At 36.6% G+C, this 23,095-nt stretch overlaps 1 protein-coding gene across 2 annotated transcripts in view; it reads left to right on the forward strand.

Annotated features, from left to right (window-relative positions):
- The first annotated feature begins 434 nt into the window (after window positions 1-434).
- SEL1L2 (SEL1L2 adaptor subunit of SYVN1 ubiquitin ligase) overlaps window positions 435-23,095 on the forward strand; it is a 110,536-nt gene continuing 87,875 nt past the window's right edge. For both annotated transcript variants that reach the window (XM_073793302.1, XM_033840053.2), the window contains exons 1-2: window positions 435-602; window positions 16,540-16,595. In XM_073793302.1, coding sequence (XP_073649403.1) covers window positions 545-602; window positions 16,540-16,595 — 114 coding nt within the window. In that variant the 5' untranslated portion in view covers window positions 435-544. The remainder of the gene's footprint in view (window positions 603-16,539; window positions 16,596-23,095) is intronic.

Genomic DNA, 23,095 nt, shown 5'->3' on the forward strand with positions numbered 1-23,095 from the left:
TTTCAAAAATGTAATTGATGACTGGGATTTGTTTGTCTTGGTCCTAGTAAAATGTCAGCAGTTCCTTACCTGAACAGAGTATAAACATTTTCACCAAGATGGGGACCATAGCAGACTTGGTCCATATATTTCCTGTCCACCATAGCCTTGAGATCTTAGATTAAAGGATGATGTCAGGTTAGTTAATTGTGTTTTCACATAATTGCAGCTTGCATCTCTGGAGGTACCATAAAAATAAGAATTTCCAGCAACTCTGAACAGAATTCAGAGAGCAACTCCCACCTGTTTCAAGACTACCACTTATCTCTCACCGGAGAAGTAAGAAACTAGATATGGTTCCTTCCCCACAGCCTGCTCTGTCCATCAGCTGCCTTCATTCCCCGTTGAAAGGAACTTCCTGGCCTGGCAGCTCATTGGCCCAAGAGTAAAGAAATTGTTGCTTAGCAACCAAGTCCTGACCCCTACAGACCTAAAAAGAGGAAGCTTGTGGACCAGCCACCTAGTTCTGCCTGTGTTACAGTAAGAAGGAGCTGCTTAGGAGAAAATGAAGCCCTTGTCCCTGCTAATAGAGATATTGATAATTCTTGGGGTCACAATTAAAAGTAAGTTTTTCTGTCCTTATGGTTCTCTATGAGCGGTTTTAGCACTAAAGGTGGAAGCTGATTAGAAAATCATATGTAACTTCACTATATTCCTAATTAACACTACTTTTGGATAACTACTTTAAAATATTCAATTAGGATAAATAGTAATGATACTCTTATTTAGGACAATACGTGGGAAGGATGTGTGTGTGTGTGTGAGAGAGAGAGAGAGAAAGAGAGACAGAGAGAGAGAGAAGGAGAGAGAGAAGGAGTGGGCTGGGAGAGATTGAGCAAATCTATGAGAAAAGGCTTACAGTAATTTTTATAGAGTAGGGATATTTGAGACAGGTTAAGTTTTGTTAAATCTAGAATATCATGAAGATCTAGTTCTAGAACTTTAAATGAAAAGTATAGAACTCAAAGAGTGGTAAAGTGCTTTAATTTATATTCTTATAGTCTCTTATAATCTTTCCACAATATCAATTCTACTTTCAAAGTTTCCACGATTCCTAACTAATTACTATCTTAAAATGGAAATTATTTTCCAGTCTTGTTTCTCTGGCCGTTTAGTGAGTTAATTTTTACCCAATCCTCAGATACTTTGCTCATCATGGATTCAATTTAAGGAATATTTATTTGCATTTAACCCAGGAATGCAAGGTTGGTATAACATCTGAAAGTTAGTTAATGTAACACACCACATCAATAGATCAAATGACAAAGACCACATGGTCATCTCAATTGATGCAGGAAGAGCACTTGACAAGTCAACTTCCCTTTTGTGTAGAAACACTCAACAAACTAGGAATAGAAGGGAACTTGTCAACCTAATAAAGTGCATCCTCAAAAAACTGGCACCTAATATATTTAATGGTGAAAGACTGAATGCTTTCCCCATATGGTCCGCCTAAGATCAGGAACAAGACAAGGTTGTCTACTCTTGCCATTCCTATTCAACATTGTACTGGAGGTTCTAGCCAAGGCAATTAGATAAGAAAAAGAAATAAAGATTGGGAAGGGAGAAGTAAACCTATCTGTATTTACCAAAGACATGATCTTATACACAGAAAATCCTAAGGTATCCAGTAAAAAACTATGAGAACTGATAAATGAGTTCAGCAGGGTTGCAGGATAAAAGACTAATAGACAAAAATTGATTCTATTTCTATACCATCACAGTAAACAAACCAAAAATGAAATTAACAATTTCATTTACAATAGCATCGAAATAGATAAAGTGCTTAGAAATAAATTTAACAAAAAAGTGCAGAGCTCATACTCTGAAACTGCAAAAATTGTTAAAAGAAATTAAAGAAAACTTCAATAAATTAAAATATTTCCCATGTTCATGGATTGGGAAATTTAATATTGTTAAGATGGTAGTAGTCTCCAGTTTGATCTACAGATTCAATATAATCCTATCAAAATCCCAGCTTACTTCTTTGCAGAAATTAATAAAACAATCTGAGGACGGGAAATATATCTTGTTGCTCACCATCCACAGAAAATGCACAATACTTGGCACATAATAAAAATGTATTGAATAACTGAAAGTTAAGTTATTCAATGCATATATCATGCATATATATCCATGCATATATCCATGCAATGGAATATTATTCAGCAAAAAAATAAATGAGGTACAATATGGATGATCATTGAAAATATTATGCTAAGCAAAAGAAACTAGACATAAAAGGCCACATATTGTGTGATTTCATACAGATGAAATGTCCAGAATAGGCAAGTCCACAGAGACAGAAAGTAGTTTGCTAGTTACCTAGAGCTGGGAGGTGTAGGGGATTTGAGGAGATTATGGCTAAGAGATTACTTTTGGGGTAATGAAAATGTTCTAAAATTAAGGTGATGGTTGCACAAATCTCTGAATATCCTAAAAGCCATTGACTTATAGGGAGAAAAAAAATATTTAATAAAAGTTACATGCCAGGAGTATGGGAAGAATATCTAAGACACAGTCCTTGTCCTTGAGTAGCTTAGAGTCTAGAACAAAAAAACAAGTAAACAGGGAATAAATTGTAAAGTGTTGTAGGTATTAAAATAGAGGCATTTATAAGATACTGTAGGGCACAAATCGGGGAGGCCAATTCTACCAGTGTGCAGAGCAGTCAGAGGGCTTCATAAAGGAAAGGACATAAACTTAATCTTGAAAGATTAGTGAGTGTTCACTAAGCAGGCAAAAGAGAACGAGAACATTTCATACCAGGTAAAGGGAACAAAGACACAGAGGAATAAAAGAGCATGGTCTATAAATAAGTATGTCAGTTTGCTATGGTTTGGGATATAAGATGGAACACGGCAATTGATGGGGGGAGAGGTAGGCAAAGACTGTGTGATAGGCTTTGAAGTTTGGGCTTGATCCTGTGAGCAATGGGGAGTCATTTAAGGGTTTACTCATTGAAGAACATGAATAGACTTATGCTTTTTAAAAATGACTTTGGCAGTTGAGAGGTGGATGGATTCTAGCTGTACAACTCTAGTGACAATGTAAACAGTAGCAGACTATTGAATGGCCCAAACAAGGAACTATGAGGACTTAAACTATAGCGATAGCAGTGGGGACTGAGGAGTAGATGGAAAACAAGACTAAAGAGAATAGTGTCGTAAGAGTCCAGAGTGAGAGCGTGCCATGAAGATGGGAACAGCCAATAGTGCCAAATGCCGGAGAGAGTAGGGGAAAGAGGTAAGAGCCAACAAGTGACCATTGGATTTAATAGCTGGAGAATCCACATTGCCAAGACAATTTTATTAGAGAAGCAGGGACAAAATTTGATTTCAGTTGGTGGGAGTGAACAGAAGGAGAGAAAGTAGAGACAGTAATGATGAGTACAGAGCTCTTCCTGGATTATGACACGGTGTCAGGGTCAGATGCGTTTTCAACAGATCATTTACTGATTGCAGGTGTACAGAGACCCAAGGAAGTAGTTAGTGGGGGAGAAGACATTTGCTTTACAAGCTAGTGCTAACACACCTAAGGTTCATACATAAAATCAGCCCTTAACCCCACTCTATTTTTTCTCTGCCTACCTCTCTACCCCTACTTCTCAAGGCAAAACAGGTCTGTCCTTTTTCACTCACATGTACCTTGCAAGCGTGCATGTTGCCTTTTTATGCATTTTTTGCTTGATGCTCAATATACTTTGATTTCACCTCTGTAAAAATATTGAAAGAGGGATGATGCCATAACTATGTGATTTTCCCTGACCCTGCATTCACCTCAGGAAAGTTCTAAAATAGTTACCAACATTTTTCCCTTTTAGTAAATCCTCAGGAAAAAAGTAGTTGATGCTTATGGAAAGAATGAGCAATCTATCCCAAAGTGTAGCTTACAAAATGGAAATAAAACTAATAGTGTGTTTTTTCTATATCCACCCTATCCGTCCAGATGCTGATTTAGGTAGTATAAGGTATATAACTGAGGCAGAAAAAAGACATTATCAGAAGTTCCAGCTCTAGATTGTCCAGGATTCAAGGTTTCTCTATCCTGTCTCTCTTTTCAGGAGTAATTTCTCACTGTCATACAAATTCTGCAATTAGAAAAAAATAAAGTAAAATTCAAGTACAAGCTAAAATAGAAAGTTCATAACAACTCTGTCCCCTGATAGTCACCCACCCAGCAACCCTCTTCCTCAGTTGAAAAAGGCAAGTAGCTCATCGATCTCACACTAATCGGTGGTCAGAAAACAATTGCCTAGCAATCACATCTATATTCCTGGAGGGTCCAGAGAGAACCACATAAAGGCCAAGTCCTAGTCATGTTGCAGTTGATTCTGGACCTAAGCAGTACAAGCAGGCAATGTCTTACTGCTTCAGAAATGTACTTCCATTACCAGTTCTATTTTGAATAACTTTTGAAATCCAAGAATTTTAAATTACCTTAGCTTCCTTTCAGTTTTGTTTGTTTTTTAATAGAGTAGCTCTTTCTTTTTCAGTTAATTTTATTTATTTATTTTTTGGCTGCATTGGGTCTTCGTTGTTGCGTGGGGGCTTTCTCTAGTTGCGGCAAGCAGGGGCTACTCTTCGTTGCGGTGCGCGGGCTTCTCATTGCGGTGGCTTCTCTTGTTGCGGAACACGGGCTCTAACCGTGCAAGCTTCAGTAGTTGTGGCACACGGGCTCTAGAGCATAGGCTCAATAGTTGTGGTGCACGGGCTTTGTTGCTCCGCAGCATGTGGGATCTTCCCGGACCAGGGATCAAACCCATGTGCCCTGCATTGGCAGGCAGATTCTTAACCACTGCACCACCAGGGAAGTCCCTCAGTTCTTTATATTATGCCTCTAAACAGGGAAAGAATAAATTGTCAGTATCTGGAACATCTTTCCTTGCAGAGAAGCAGGAGGGAGCAGGTGTGTCATGGTGGGACCATTGACTACTAGAGAGAAGTTTGATTTCTGTGTTATGTTAGGGATCAGTAAGGAAGCTCATTTCTCCTTTGTGAATTGTCCCAAAATATGTAAAGCTTTTCCTTGTATTCATATCCTAGAGTCACCTGAAAGGTTTCTATATTAACCAATTACTGTTACTCTTTGGAACCATCCAGTAGGACAGCACTCAGTGGGGAGAGGGCAGCCCTCAACCTGGAGATCTCTGGGAGAATAGACGCCCCTGCTGAACCCATGAATGCCCTTGCATCAGCTTTATTTCTGGTTGCTCAGTTAGCCTTGAGCAACTAACCTCTTCTGCCATGTCCTTTTGTCATACCAGAAATCACTCTTCCCAATTCTACTTGATTTTGTCCATGCAGAGACTCATAATCCACTTCTACTCCATTTTCTCCATGCAAAGACTCTCATGTCTCTCTTATCACATAACTACTCCAAGAATTCTCTCTGCCAGTAATAGCCCTCTACTTGCTCCTAACTGATTCTAAGATCTACTCCCCATCTATTGAGACTGCTTTCTCAAAGAACACCAATAGCCAATGATTACCAATCCAGTGGCTCTTACTGTTCTTACTACTTAACCTCTCAGCAGCATTTGACACTATATTCTTTCCCCTCTACCTCTGTAGAATCTTCTTAGGCTCTTTCACTGGCTTGTTTTCCTCAACCCTCCCTTTAAATGCTATGCCCAAAGTTCAGTGCTTAGCTCTCTTGCTCTTCATATTCTATGCTTCTGTTGCTCTCTCCCAAGCCCCACAGCTTCATTTACCTGTGTATTTACACCCTAGACCTTCCTCTGAATCTCCAGGCCTACGTATCAGCTGCATGATGGTCATGAACAATGTATGGTCTGCGAACATCTTAAATTCAACATTTCTTCTCAGAGTTAGTTCCTCTCAGACTTCCCTGGTGGTCCAGTGGTTAAGACTCTGGGCTTCCACTGCAGGGGGCACAGGTTCGATCCCTAGTCGGGGAACTAAGATCCTGCATGCCTCAGAGCGCAGCCAAAAAAAAAAAAGTTCCCCTCCTATGTTTCTTCTCTTCTTAATGACATCAACATCCCTCCCAGCTCCCTTGGTTCTCAAGTGTAAAACCTGCAAATTATATGATCATACAGTTAATAATGCACTAATTATCATCTAATTCAATGTTTTTACAGATGATAGGAGTGGCACCCAGAGTGGTGAAATTAATTCCCAAGGGTTATTTTGCAAGGCCAGTTCTGGAGCCAAAATCTCCTAATCCTTTATGATTATTCATTCCTTTATTCCTTCACCAAATCCTGTCAGTTCCACAGTGCTTCTCCCATCTATACATTTTCACCATCTCAATTTATAGTCTTATTTTTGTATTTTTTATTTATATTACTGCACTTCTAACTTTCCCCTCTCTTATTCACAATACAGTACTGCGGGAAATAATATTCCTAAACCCCAGATTTGATCATGATTTTCCCTGTTTCAAGCACCTACTTTATACAGAATAAAGTTCCGACATCTTGTCCAGCAGTCAAAATCCTATGCAGTTAGATCTGAACTTCCTTTATTTCAACCAATTCAAACTATGAGCTACTCAGTATACCTAACTCTCTCACTTCCACATCTTTCTCCGTCTGTTCTACAGACAGACGGTTTGCAGGAATGGACTGTCATTCCATCTTCTTCCCCATCACCACCATAGATCCACAGCATAACATCCTACTAATCTTTTAAAGTCCATTTCAAGTTCTACTCCTCCAAAAAAAGCTTTCCCAAGCCCTTCCTCATAGCACATTGTGCCTTTACTTTCTTATGCATCACAGTTTCACAACTGAGTTAGTTTTTAACCCTTCTCACTATATTATCAACTACCTGAATGCAGAAATTGTGTTTTACTTACCTTTAGTATTTCCTATAGCACATTGCAGAACTTGGCATATAACAGATGCTCAGTTGGCACTTGTAAAATAGAATAACTAACATCTGTGTAATACTTTGAAATTTGTAAAATACATTCCCAAAACCTGTGGAGTAAGTCATGTAAGTATTTTTATTATTCTAAATTTACACATTTTCAAAACTCTGAAATATAGAGTTTAGTAAAACCTGAATCCTCTAATAGGAACCAAGCTTTGTTTTTTGTTTTTTACTCCCTATCACCTGTTTGTTATGCTAAGTCTGTATTCTTCAAAGTAGACTTCTGAGGGTATTTGCCTTATTATCATATTTACTTGCCTCAGGCTATTTCTACATACTACCAAACAGCTAGATGAAAAATAAAAATGCAATCAATCTTCCAAATATTTTAAAATGTAGTATACATATGTTTGTTTCTGTATAGAACAAACAGCTAGGTGATTGATTTGCATTATTTACTTTTCAACCAGTTGTTTCGGCAGTGTGCTGATTATATAAACTCCAACAGTGGCGTTTTCTCAGTTTTTTGTTGATTTTGTAATTTTACTGCCATCTGCAATTTTTTTACAGTAGCCATCTAATTTTATTTATATAGTTTATTGCCAATGAGATATGGTAGGCAAGAAAAACTGGTTTCTTTTAAGTCTTCTTTAAGCCTGCCCCACAGACTTGGAGCCAAGGTTACATGGGATTGAAGAAATATTCCCAAATTGGAAAAAGTACTGTAATGTACACCCTGCAGCTTCCCTCATAGAAGAGTTAAAAACAAAAAAACCCCAACTCATCAGCTCTGAAAAACAAGTGCCTTTGATGAAAAAGGAATTAGGAATACCTAAAAGACAAGAGATAGAAATGGATTGAAAGAAGAAACTTTTGCCCAAAAATGTACAAAAGAGAATATGGCTAGAAAAAAATGTACAAGTGGGTTCAGGAAAAAGGGAAGGAGCCCCAGGGCAAAAAGAAAGGGTTGGTTGAAAACAACATTAGGAGCAGCCTAGCAGTTCTGACCCCTACTCCCCTCATCACTACATGGCACTACCACCAGATACAAAGGAAAAGTCAGCACTTTGATTTCTGGTAACAAAAGCCTAGGTGACTAGGTTATTTGGACCAACCCTCCCACTAAAAACATATGACACAAAAATATACGAAAGTCTTAAATTTATCAAAGAGTTGAGAAGTTAGTAAAGGACTACCAACAAAAAAATCTACAGAATTGCTGGAATGCAGAGAAGTAAACACAGAGCACCTGAGCAGGGCCTGGACTTGCCTTACCCTGGTCCCAGCCCTGTACCTGAGTATCAAAACAGCTTTTGCCCTGAACAAGATAAACTTCGGCTTTGGTTTTAGTGGCCTCACAAAGCAAGAAGGACGGAACTGTAGTCCTCAAGACCTGTTAAAGGTGAGGCATCTAATAAGAAACTTTTTCATCATTAACCAAAGTCCATAAAGTGCTATACTCATAGGATAAGGGCAGACCAGAAGTAAATACACCCCTTCCAAAGTCCAGGGATCTGCAGAGAGCTTGACACTTAGCAGAGCACAGAGAAAAGGAAAAGGATAAATTACATTTCTGAGAAGTTATGGTCTCAGGCCAGCCCTCCTGGAGATTTACAGCCTTGGTAATCCCAGGTATCCTGAGCCTAGAACTAGATCTAAGATGGTCCTGTACCGTAGTGCCCTAGGCACTTGGCAAAAGCAAACTCATGTTCTCCCCACAGGAAGGCAACTTCATTGTAGGTCTCAAAGAACCCACTCAGATAAGGTTTTCAGTACATAATAAAATTAACTAAGCACACAAGGAGACAAAGCACCATGAAGCAGGGGCATTTTGGGGTGGGTATTTGGGCCAGAGATGTAGGATACAGCTGCAAGTGGCTAGTGATACTCAAGCAGCCTGTATTCCAGAAGACTAGCTCCTGTCACATCCTGATAGCATATCCTACAACACTCCGTTACTAGTGGCAAGCTGAGGTAATTGTTATAGCATTCACAGACAGGTTAGGAGGGAAAATCCAAGTCCAACATGAATACAATCAAGAATCACCAAACATTTGAGAAAAACTAACACCATGAGAGAAAAGCATCAGCCTAAACACACACACACACACACACACACACACACACACACACCCTGATAACACCTGAGGAAATAGAACAAGTAGAACAAATGGTTGAAAACTAAAACATAAAATGATTGTCATAAGATGTATTTAGAGAGGTTGCTATATCCTTGAAACAAGAGCAGGTCTAAAAGATGAGCTATTTTGGAAATGAAATAAATAATGGTTAAAAAAAAAAAGCCTCAAGGGTAAATAGCAAAATTGAAGAGCAACCTGGAGGCTCAAAGATCAAACTGAGAAATTCTCTTAGATCACACTGCAAATGGACAGAGAGATGACATGTATAAAATAAAGGTTAAAGGCCTTGGAGGAGCCACCCAAAAGTTACAAATCCACATAATGGGATTTCCAGAAAGAGAAAATCAAAGCACTTAGAAAAAGAAATAAAGAAATCAAATAAAATTCCCCAGATCTGAAAAACGACTCAGATTTTTAGATTAAGTGCCACTGAGTGCCAAGCAAGAAGACTGAGAAAAGACCCACTCCTAGAAAATAATGGCAAAATCTTAATATTTCATGGCTAATCAGAAAATCCTAAAGGCTTCTAAAGAGAAAAAATACATTATTTATAAGGAATAAAAGCACCATGTTGACTTCAAATTCATTAGCAACATTGGGTACAAAAAGATACTAGAGAAATATTTTCTTAGTATTGAGGTAAAATGATTTTGAATCTAGAATTTTATAATCTGACAAACTATCAGACAAGTGTAATGGCCAAATAAGATATTTACAGACAAGAGAGGATTCAGAAAATTTACCATCCACAAATTTTTAGCTGAAATATTGACTTGAAGATATGCTCCAGCAAAATAAAACACAAATTCAGGAGGAACACCAAAAATCAATGGTAAGCAAAGAAATCTTTAAGACTTATGATTACTCTAAATAAATGTTCATTTTAATTTAAAAAAATATAACAATCACAAATTCATTAAAAAAATTCCTTTCACAATAGTGACAGAAATTATAAAATAGGTAGGAATCAATTTAATTAAAGTGAAACAAGACATACATGAGTAATAAAAATGAAATTTTTCTGAAGACCATTAAAGAGAAAAATCAAAATAAATTTAGGCTATAAACCTGAATGGATCTCAATATTGTAAATATGGCAGGTCTTTGTAAATTAACATGTAAATCCAATGCAATCCCAGTGAAAAGATCAACACATTTTTAAATGAATCTGACAAACTTATTCTAGAATTTATCTAGAAAAGAAATTATGCTAGAATCCCCAAGATAAGTTTTTAAAAGAGGAACGATGAGAGTGTGTTTTGTGTGTGTGTGTGTGTGTGTGTATCTGCACAGAGAGGTTCTTGCCCAACCAGATTGTAAAATATGCAATTATAAATCTGCATTAATTGGAGTATTGGCAGAAGAATAGACAGATCAAGAAAATAGAACAGAGAGGTTTCAAACAGGATTTGAAAAATAGTTTTGAATGTGAAGTTATACCTGATTATGGAGGAAACTGGAAGTCAAAATAGGAAGTTAGTCTTTGTACAATAAGACTTGTGGGTTTCTAAGCAGATATATGCCTTGCTGGAAACAGTAGTTGGGGAAAATTATTCTGAGGGTAGATGTAAGTTAGATTAAAATTAGAATAATCATGATTAAATCCATTAGGAAGCTGTTATAAGAATGCAGACACGAAATGATGAGGGTCTGATTTATGCTGTGCTTTCCACAGGGAACCAAATACTCACCCCCACAAAAATCCCTTTGGCAGAATTTTCTCTGGGCCTTTGTAGGTACCAGCCCTCACTCTTCTAACTCCTACATTTCCAGAGTTGTTTACTCATTTCCCGCTCATCTACACTTCTATTCCCACCCTGGCCTGCTCCCATGATTTTAGTCCCAGGTTTTGGAACTGTCCTTGTTGCCAGGTTGTCTCTCATCACTTGTCTCACCTCTGCCAGCCTGGATTCCTTCTCTGGATTCTCCTGTTACCTGTGTTTTTCTGCTTTCCAGCCATCACAGTTTGATTCCCAGGGTTTTACTTCTTAAGTGGCCGCCTGTCCCAGAATCAGTACCTTATTGTTTCCTAGCTCCTGACCTCCTGCACTCACCATCTGTCCACTTCAAAGTCTTTGCTGACCCCACTCAGCTCTTAGATCATGCCAGCGAGAAAAGGTGAGGATTGAGCATTAAGAAATACACAGTCGTTAGTGGATATAAAACCAAAGAGGAACTCTAGAATAGGGGTTTGAAAGGAAGAACGATATCCAGGATAGTGTAAAGTTACAGAAACCAGTGTACTACACAGAATCTAAAAGAAAGTTTGGAAAGGAACCAATGGTTAATATTTTTATACCAAATGAATCAGGTGAAGATCTAAGTGAGGCATAAAGCACCATTTTAGAGAACTAGGACAGGAGAATCAATAAAATACTTCTGTTTAGTTTCATTTGTCAGTGTTGTGTGAACAAAGAATCAGATTTTATTTGGCTTTAACTCCCCAGGCAGATCCCCCGTAAAATACAGAAGTGTTTTTTCATAACTTCAGTCAGTAAAAGAACAGTCACATTAACTGGTGTCCCAATGTTCATTTAAAGGAAGATAAACCGTGTCCTGGAAAGAAAGGAGGTGAGCAACGTTGGGGGAATTCATGGTAAAGCCAGGAGTTAATGTATATCAGGCCTTTCATGAGAAAGTGGATCTGAAAAGAACTGTGATCAAGGCAATATTGGGGGATATTATTTTTTTCTAATCCTTTTCTCAATGCTATGAATATATTATATACGATTTATTTTGGCATCATTTATTGGTCTAATGTGGCTTCTGAGAAATGAGAATTCTATCCAAGGAGTCCTCGTAGGCTGAAGAAACAGGCTTATTTCAGTTATCAATTGCTGCATAACAAACATCCCAAACTTAGAGGTTTGAAACAATGATTTATTATTTGTCATAATTCTCTTTCGGGTTGACTAGGTGATTTTTCTGCTGGTCTCATCTGGGATCACTCATGCAGCTTCACTCAGCTGGTGGTCAGTGGAGACAGCTGGGTCTCTCTCTCCATATGATCTATTACTCCTGGCATGATAATCTCAAGGCATTTTTCCAAGATGGTAAAAGAGGCTTAAAGGTCCAAGCACTACCCTTGGAAGTTAAACAGTGTCATCTGCCACATTTCTTTTGGCCAAAGCAAGTCACAAGGACAACCCATTCAAAGAGTAGGGAAAATAATCTCCATCTCTTGATGGGAGGATTGGGCAAAGTCACATTGTAAAGGGGTATCAACGTGGGTAACGGTGATTCACTGGGGACTGTTGTTGTGACAGTCTACAACAGTCTAACCTTAGACCTCAATGATTCACATCTCTCTCATGTGATTCTCCCCCTTCCAAAATTGTCCAAATCTTATCCAATTATAGCATCAGGCTCAAAATCCATGATCTCATAATCTGCATCAGGTCAAGATGTCAATGAGGCTCCTTGGTGCAGTTTTCAGATTCAGACACCTATGAACTAAAAAGGCAAGTTACCTTCCCATTACCTCAGGTACCCAACGTACACTGGAGAGATAGAAAAACCATACTACCGTAGATACTGATGTTCAAAAAAGGGGAAGGGGAAAATGTACAACAGCCACTGGTCCATGACAATTTGGAAATCCAGCCAGGTGCGTGTTGTCAGGTTTCTATACTCCAGGAGTAGACAGTGTTGCTTGATTGGAGTATATTCCTAATCTTTTGTTCTCCTGGGTTCTGGGCAACAACCTCTCAGCTCCTGGCTCTGTCCTCTTGGTTGTCCTTCCTTCTCCATAAGAAATGACCTGTGTTTGTAGGTGAGAAGCTTTCTCATCCTTCTTCCTACTCATTGAAAGATAGAGGCCCAGAAGCCTCTTTTTATTTTGAACTATCTCAATCTCTTTTACTCTAAGCTAGTACTGTTTTTTCAACACAACTCTTAAAAATTTTGTGGTTTTTCTATAAAGCTGTTGGGGTTCACTCCATGCCCCCAGAAGGCGTATGGATAATTCTTTTGGAGGCAATGAGCTGTAGTGCTAGTTTCTTCTTTACTATTTCAAAATTCTTCTTTCTCAATGGGGGATAATAAATTAAAGCTCTTGTGTACATAAAATGGTGTGCTTCACATTATGCAAATAGACATACCCTGTAAAATTTTGTGCATAAATCAATTTTTTATAAAGACAATGAACTGCATGTCATTGTAGAAGCTTGCCATTCAGTCTATTGTGAATCCTTTGGTAAAGTTGGGAGAGACAGTGGAGTAGAAAGAGGGATAGCTCTGGAGTCAGACCTGCATTTGAATCCCACTCTGCCATGTGACCTTGGACAAGTTACTTATGCTCATTTGATGTCAGTTTCCTCATGAGTGAAATAGAAATACAAATATTCTGTGCTTACTCCTTAACAACCCAGCTTCTGTGCTGGGTTGTTAAGGAGACCAGAGCTAAATTATGCAAAGCAACTGGCATATAATAAATTATAGCTAGATTACAGATGTAGAAAATAAACTTATGGTTACCAGGGGATAAGGGTGGGGAAGTATAAATTGGGAGATTGGGATTGGCATATACACACTACTATATGTAAAATAGATAACTAATAAGGACCTACTGTATAGCACAGGGAACTCTACTCAGTACTCTGTAATGGCCTATATGGGAAAAGAATCTAAAAAAGAATGGATACATGTATATGTATAACAGATTCACTTTGCTCTACACCTGAAACTAACACAACATTGTAAATCAACTATACCCCAATAAAAATTTTTAAAATAAATAATTAATTAAAGCTAGAGCTACAATTCTAGAGCTGAATAAAACTTGAGTCCCCTTCCAAATCTGGCTCCATATCAAAACTTTTTGATGGTATATTCTGTTGTATGTATATTTATTTATTTATTTGGATGATATACTACTGATCTAGTATATTATAAAAGACACCACAAAAGTAGAAATTATAAAGGAGATTTTTTAAATCACACATAAGTAGTTCTAATATATTCATCCTGCACGCAGTGGATTGTGTTTTTCTCAGGGAGTGCTGAAATTTGTGGCAATATCAATATTCACATAGAGGGAAGTGATGAAACAGTGGGACAGGTCTCCAACAATCACCAGTGTTTCTCAATTGATATAAAAACCTACAAGAAAGCATTGTGCAAGGTACTATTTGAAGCAGAATGGTTCCCCCAGTAGCCAATCAAAAGTTTGTTTTCTCTAGGTGAAAACCTAGAAGCCTGATATTTAGGAAAGAAACACATTTTTTAAATGAGTTTCAAAGGAGGTCTTTTTTTATTGTGCAACTTCTGCTGTAAATAATAACCAACTACCTTTATCTTCTTTTTATGTTTTAAGCTATTAAATAGTTTTTTCCTTCAGTTAGATTATTGCACCTCCTCCCATTTCACTAATTCTTTTATCTGCATTTATTCTACCTTTGATAACTGCTTTTAGCCCTGTTATTTTCATGACAGTTTGATTTTCTGGTCCAGTGTATAATACAATTTATTCCATTTAATATCCATAATTTTCTTCTCTTATTCTAATACACATGACACTTTCTACTTCTTATTCTGTGTCTGTACATTCTGTGCATACTAACTCTAATTTTATTCTCTGTACTTTGGAGAATATAATAATGGGAATATACCAAATCACATTGCTTTTTCTAGTTTACTTTTTCTAGTTGTGATAATGGAATTTTTAAATTAGTAGACGTTTGCTGTGACTGTAATATCAGTCACACTGTCTGATTTCCAATACACAAATATAATTAGACTAAGTAATTTGTTTTGAAGAAAATACCTTAATTCAGAAAGAAGTCATATTATAGGCAAAGCATTAATAAATTCTAACAGAGTATTAAGTCTTCAATAATGCTTTATTCACCATAGTCCTTTTAAAATACAAATTTACATGTACTATTATCTTGAAGGCATCTTAAGTCCTTTAAAGAAGTAGGCTTCATATAACAATAATAATAATATTATTATTTTTATTATATATGTAGCTAACATTTATTAAACATACTGAACATGTATTAAGTACTGTGCTAAATACATTACATGGATTATTTCATTTGATTAGCATAATAAATTAATGAAGTAGGTATAAAATTAGGACTTGATCACAGTTCTGTGTGACTCAAAGTCTACACGGTGGGCCATGATGCTATGTTGCCTCTGATAATGAGTATACATGGCCCCAAAATTAGCACTTTGCAAACTTGGGATAAAGACAGTTTCATTTGTAGTAAACATTTTTATTCTGGTAAAATTTATTTTACATCCTGAAGGTAAAGAGCAATCCTAATGTACATAATTGTATGAAATATATATAATCTTTAAATTTTTCATGTGCTTTATATTAATGCATTTGTCACCATGTAATTATTGGATTTTTATTTAGAATTTGCCAACTGTTTCTCTAATTTGACAGAAGACTAAATATCAAACAACCTAGGACCAGTTTCTTTAAGGACTGGCTTATGAAGTAAACATAATTGTGAGGCCAAGTGCTAAAGTTCATTAGTGAGAGAAAGAATGAAACATATCAAATTAATAAATAAAATGTCAGAGATAACATTAGAAAATTCATAACCTGCTCTTAAAGTACAAGCTCATGACTATTGGAAATATAAAATTTTGACTACCCTATATTTGTCTTGAGTCAAGTTCTTCAGTCTGTAAAATGTGAATGTATCACATACATGCATTTTTTTACTTCAGGAAATATGTGGGGTCACTTTTGCTGTGCATCAAATAATTTTTCAGTAATTGAAACTGAGCAATACTAACAAAGTAGTTGACGTGTCATGAGGTATCACCCCTTTATATCAGGTTTTCAAATTTTTATTTTTCTAAATATGTAAGTTAATAAATTTCAAGTACTGTGCAAAAATGAAATATATCAACAACTACATATGTATTCTATATGGTATATATAGTCTATTCTTCATAAAAAGATTCATTAAAAATTGCTTGTGAAAATTATTTGCTTAAATTTCAAAGCCTGATATAATTATACTACTCTACATTTCTCAGATATTTATATCATTCAACTATATTCATTTTTAGTATCTCTCTGCCATATGGATGAGTCTATAAAAATTTAAAAGACTGTATTCTCTCTTCTATGTTTTAATATTTTAATATTCTATGTTTTAATATTCTATGTTTTAATATTCTCTATTAATAGAATTAATATTCTCTATTAATAGATGGCTTTTATTTACCTAGATACTTTTTAATTAAATTCTAGCTCAGAAAGTTTTCAGCTGTTGTAATTAACTCCATTATTTGTAGAACTCTTTCATGTTATCTCAATTTCATGATGCTTGATTAAAGTATTTAGATTATGTCTGGTGTCAAGTTACATCTTTAAAAGTTATCAGTAAAGGAATTACTTTGTAACACACTATTAGTAACTTTAAACTGTATATTATTTTAAATTATTATTTTTAGAATTCTAAGTTATCCCCAAAGTTTTTTAACAAGAAACTGTAGTGAATTTTTAAAAAGAAAATGTTTTCATATTTTATAAAAATGTTTGTATATTGCAGCTATCGAAGCAGAAAAACATAATAAAAAGCAAAAAGAAAGAAATGTCACCACACAGGTAAATATTTTGCTAAATCATTATATTTTTCCAATACAAAATATAAGCTATAGGCACTATTACTAGTGTTTACTCAGCATGCTCAGATTTTCTTAAACAACTAATTATTGACTATTGTTTCTGTTCCTTTTTTTTCATTCTCAATCAATATTTTTTGTTCATTCATTCAACAAATATTTGTTCATTCCACTGTGAGAAGATAAGAATGTCATCAGGCCTGAGCCTTTCTATACACCATGGCCTGTCTGAGGTCCTAAATACTAAGACAAAAAGGGCACAGACCAGTCTGGCTTATACAGTCACAGATGCTTATTAACCTTTATTAACCTCAGGATGTCTTCTGACATCTTCAAAGAATTTAACATTTTCAGTCTATTCTCAACCCAGCAATCAGCATAATCCTGTAAATGTTAAGTCATTTCCTTGCAACCATCTCACACCAATGTCTTGCCTAACAGACTCTGTGGTCTGGCCCCACTGCTTTTTCTCTGACATCACCTCCCTTACACACACCATTCTAGACACACTGGGCTCTGTGCTGTTCCTCAGAAACCCCAGATGTGTGCCCACATTTCTGTTCTTTCTGCCTGTAACATCCTTGAGCCCAGATATCCACATGGCTCCCTTCCCTCTCCTCCTTCAGGTCTTCGCTCAAATGTCATCTTTTTTGGAGGGTTCTTCCCTAGACATTCTATAAAGTTGCAATCACTCTAAAATCACTATCATAACACCTTCTATCTCCCTTCCTTGCTGTATTTTTCCTCTCAGAATTACCATTATGTAACATAACATATTTTGTTATGTTTGTTGTCACTCTCCCTCCACTAGAATATAAACTCCATGAGAGCAGGGGCTTTTGTCTCTGTTGTTCACTGCTATTACCCCAATAACTAGAACAGTGCCTGGCACATAGCAGGCCCTCAGTAAATGTTAATTGAATTAATGAATAAATCTTAAATCCAGATTAAAGAAGTAAACTTTGAAAAAATGTTTATATAAATTAAAAACTCTCTACATTGCAGCATTTTCTAAACCTCTGCAAATTCAGCTTTTTCCCCATAACTACCACATCCCATAATTAGCAGTGGGATTGTTATCTGCAGAAATAGAAGTGACCTCGGCATAAAGTTCAGTTTGTCCTTGAACAGGTAGAGATTTAAGGACACCTGTTTCATCAGGTCATCTTGCTTTCCTTGTTATCTTATGATTTGTAGTGCCTACCCAATAACATATAAAAGCCCCCTTTGGATTCGAGGACCTCTTTACTGCTTGGGACCAAGGATGCTGCTCAGGCCCATAAGCGTCCTCCCCAGTGAGATTAATAGATGAGGCCTATACAGTAAATATGGGAGAGGATCCCATCTCTACCCATGTACAGCCAAGCAAAATAGAAAACTATAAACTGTACTAGAGATCTTAGAATATTGGAAAACAATAGCACTATCTTCCTGTCAAAGATGGAAAACATGCCAGGGTGGCCTGTTTGTAAACTATATATCTCACTCAATTCCCCCAGAGTTTCTTCTTTTTTTACCTTCCTTAGCACCAACCTCATACAGCACAGACTGAGGAAGTGAAAAGACCAAAGACTGCAAATGATTCTAATGCAAAGTCCTTTACATCCATTCTATACTACAGCCAGGATCAAGTAACCTTAATTCACTCAACTTGCCATGTTGTTTCATGTCTACTTTGTAATAAATAGGATATTATCTGGCTGAAAACATTCTCTGCCTAGCTCTACCCCTACTATAGACATGGTAAATTCTAGTTATCTTTCATAATAATTACTATTTGCACCATAATTTTTTTAAACACTCACCTACGTATAGCTACTCTTTCCCTAGGTTTTCTCTTTCTGGCTTTATAACTCTAAAATCCACAAGAGTATCATCTACTCCTCCATCCCCCAACACACACTTTCTAAAAACACACATTCACACTTAATATAATGTTTAAAGACACTTTGTTTTGTGTTAAGGATCTAATACTTTCAGGAGTTCTGTGTATTACTTCCTTCAGTATTAAAGAATGATCATGATCACAGAGCGGGGGTAGACTCTCAGGTATCTAATGTCCTACCATGGAGTAACTGAGGCCGCACAATGTAGCAATTCAAGTGTATGGCTGAGGGACCATTATGACAACCACCACTACCAAGAGCAACAGTGAAAACTCTGAAAACAAGGAAAAAGTAGCCCAGCTCGCAGGATTGCACAGTTTCACCGGAGTTCCCAGAGTCCTCAGTTCCTTTCTCTGCTTCACCTAAGCAGACACATTCTGCTTGTTTTTGAGATTATTGTTATTGTTCTAATAGTTAGATTTTTTTTTTTACACATTTTGGTACCTTGATTTATGTCTTACAGTTATGTAATACTTTAAATTTTGTAAAATCCCTTCACATATACTATTCATTTCTCCTAACATTTCTGTGAAGGAAGTTAATTAGTTATTTAAATGGTTACTTATTAACCCCATTTTACGGATCAGAATAACCAAGCATGTTCAAATTTAAAAGATCTTTGTATTACAAATTTCATTCATTCAACACAATGCCTACCATGTACCAAATACAGTCACTGGAATCTGGAATTTCCAAAAGATTCTAATTTTTTTTTAGCTTTGTGAAGCCTCCATTTGATACTGCTTAAACTTGATTGTGAGCTTCTAAAGGGTAAGAAGGTATCTTGTCAAACTTTTTTGCATGTGGTAGATACTGTAAAGATTTACAGATTTAATTAAATATGGTGCTACCATCTAAGACTTTCACTATAAAATGGGTGGATTCTCCATCCCGTGGACTCTTATTTTTTTTCTAATCACCTATCTTGGTATCATACTTCTCTAAATGCTGCCTTTACCTTCATTTTAACTGAAATCTGGTTGTCGCCTGAGAACTTCTTTCCCTGTAGCCCTCTTGGGAATTTTCTCCCATTGCAAAATAATATTGGTCCTAGTTGGGGTGGTCAGTATCCATCTTCCTCCTTATTGCTACATTCTCATTGGGAGAATAATAGGAGATGGGGACAGAGAAGTAGCCCATGGTCTTTGTCTCCAACTCTGCTCCTGTCATTGTTCTTAGAGACTTTAGTATCCATGAATTCTATCCTCTCTATTCTGTTATTTAGACCTGTTAGCTCCAAGAATTGCACACTCCTCTCTACTCCCATGGTCATAATCTGGACTATGTCTTTTTCAAATTAAAATTTCAAGTTTCCAAGTCTCTAATGACCCCTGATGCTTTCCAGGTTACTCCGTCAATACTTCAGTTCCACCAGGACCTCAAGTCTATTTGTCCCTTTTACTGCTCATCATTCCCCTCACATTCTCACTTCCCTTCTTACTTGACTTAGAGTTGGTGGCTCATCCCTACAGGACCACAGTTTCTTTTCTAAAACCCTTGGGAACAAGTATGTTACAGAATTCAAGGTTTTTTTTAAAAAAATTATGGTAAAATATACATAACATAAAGTTTACCCTCAAAACCATTTTTAAGTGTACAATTCATTAGTATTAGGTACATTCATTCACACTGTTGTGAAATCAAATTCCAGAACTCTTTTCATCTTTCAAAACTGAAACTTTATACCCATGAAATAATAACTCTCCACTCCTCCCCTACTCCCAGCCCCTGGCAACCACCATTATAGTTTCTGTTTCTATGAATTTGATACTCTAGGTACCTCATATAAGTAGACACATACAGTATTTGTATTTTTGTGACTGACATTTCACTTAGCATAAAGTCCCAAAGGTTTATCCATGGTGTAGCATATCAGAATTTTCTTCCTTTTTAAGGGACAAAACAGAAACTCTTGTGAAAGTTATGAGGAAAAAGGTACTGAAATTAATGACAAAAACCAGGTTTCTAGGGTTACCTTTTGATTTTAATTACCTGTTTATCCCTTGTACCATGAATACTTAATACGGCTATATGTTTAACTATAATTTTTTCTGCTCCTTGCATGTAAAAATGCAGAATATAAATACTCTAATATGTATTGGTTCTTAATGTGCTCTTAAATTCAGAAAGCTACCCTTATAATGCATCTGCCAATTAATAGAAATGTTATATTAGCACTGTATTATTAGTATCACTGATGCTATTTTATTTTTCCCCTATTACTTTCTACTTCACCATTTTCCCACATTTCAGAAGTTATCTTTGGATAGCTGTCTACTGTTGTTATTTGGTGACTTTTGAAGGTAGATGTACAAATACACAATAAAATAGTTAGTGTTGCCTTTGCCAAGAGAAAGAAATATTTTTACTGATGAATGAGTTATTTCTTCTATGTAAGAGGTAGTTATTGTTTTAATTTACAAGTGGCTATTGCCATATTTGCTTTATTTTAAAAAAACTTAAGCATGTTAGGAAAAAGTTTTCAATATTATTTTATATCCTTAACTGAATATAGTCTAGGAAAAATGAAAAATAATAAGATCATTACCAAAAATACATTTGCTTCAATTTAAGCATCTCATAAGTAAAATCTTACTTTAAAGGAGAAAAACTACTGAATCAGTGAGCTTTTCTAATTTAAAAGTGCCCATCATTTTTCCCCAAATATATATATATATATATATATATATATATATATATATATATATATATACACACATTTATTTAAGACCTAGAAAGCTCGAGTAATCTGTTACAACTTAAATTCCTTGTTAAAAACCATAATCCAGACAATCAGCTTCAATGTGTCTTCGTTATGTGTGTAAATATCTTCACTGTCTGATGAGTGATAGAAATTTTATAATATTTTATTTGTGTACTTTAATTCCATTTTAATTTGCTGTCTACCTTCCTCACCATGACCTAGGGCAGGGGTTCCCAAACTTTCACATGCATCAGAATCAGCTGGAGGACTTGTAAAAGCACAGATTGCTGGGCTTCACCCCCAGAGTTTTTGATTCTGTAGACCTTAAGTGGAGCTGAGAGAATTTGCTTTGTTTTCCTTCCACGGGAAAAGTCATGCCAACTTCCATAAGGCTACAGGCTGGACCAAGTCCTCCTACCTCAAGACCTTATGTGGCTGGGCTGCTAGTGCTTATTTTGCTCTCTCTGTCACAGCTCTGTAGCACCTCACTCATCCCCCCAACAGGGGCCACTAATGAGGAAGTGCTGAGCTAGTCTGGGTTTGCCACTGCTCTCGTCCTCACTGATGATTTCAATAAGTTCTTACTTTTCATGTACTCTTTTCCCAAAGAGGTTTTTCAGCAGAATTTAGGACCTTACACAGTGCCAAGGAACAGTGACTGTTTTGGGGCATGTGAGATGGGGGGAAAAGGGGACACAGATAGTTAAGGAAAGCAAGATACACCCTTGATTATTGAGCCCTAGGGAAAGTAAGTCTGACAGGCAAAGAATCCTTACCTTCCAGTTCTTCTTTAACTTCTCAGCTATCTCCCATTTGCAGGCAATGATGCTCACTTCCCATTCCATAGCAAACATGATTCACACTTATCCCCACTTAGACAAAAAACCAAAAATTTTTGTTTTCCATGTATATAGTCACACAATTTGGAGACATTACCACATGTATGTGTGTGGCGGTATGAGAATAATTCCTTCCTCCACAATTCCTCCCTGCTCCCATTCTTCTTCATCCCTGTAACTGGAATCTCCATCAACTCAGCTTGTCCAGCCAAAAAGCAGGAAGTTATCTTCAGCTTTGTCCTTGGGGATAAGCCTATATACAGTCCCTATCTGCACTACTTCCAAAACATATCCTAAATCTGCCCATGTAATTTATCTCTATTGCTTCTACACTCATCTGAGTCCCATCATCCCTCACCTGGTTGACTACAATAGTCTCTGAACTGTACTTTTTGTTCCCACCGTTAATCCTGTGCAATCCGCTCTTCACATGTCAGCCAGATGTTCCTTCTTTCTAAAATTTAAATGAGACCCTGTCACTTAAAACCCTCCAGTGTCTTCCTCTTGTCTTTATTCTTGTTGAATAAAATGTCAACTCCTTACCGTGTCCCTATATGATATGATCCCTACTTCTCTCTATCTTTCTCTTTTCTAATTCTCCCCTTAGCTCACACTCCTTCAGTCACTGGGGCCTTATTTGCGTTCCTAGAACATACACGTTTGTCTCCACTTTAGAGCACTGGTACTTGCTATTCCCTCTGCCTGGAATGCTCTGCCCCATATCTAGGCAGGACTACTTTCCTGTCATTAAATTCTTGGCTACAAAGTCACCTCTTCAATGAGGCTTCTTGGACATCCAATCTAAATTACCTGTACACCAATCCCTCTTTACCCTGCATATCACTCTTTGACATCTCCTTGTTTTAGTCTCTTCATAGCATGTATTGATACATGGTACTAAATTGTTTACTGGTTATTGTCTGTCTTCTCACAGACGAATGAAAACTCCATAAGATCAGAAAATTCTTCTGTCTTATTTGCCACTGTGTGTTCAATTCCTAGAGGGTCTACTCAAATACTATCAGAGAACTTGTCCCTTAACATCCGTATCAAA

This window comes from Tursiops truncatus, chromosome 15 (assembly GCF_011762595.2).
Source record: "Tursiops truncatus isolate mTurTru1 chromosome 15, mTurTru1.mat.Y, whole genome shotgun sequence".
Lineage (NCBI taxonomy): Eukaryota > Metazoa > Chordata > Mammalia > Artiodactyla > Delphinidae > Tursiops > Tursiops truncatus.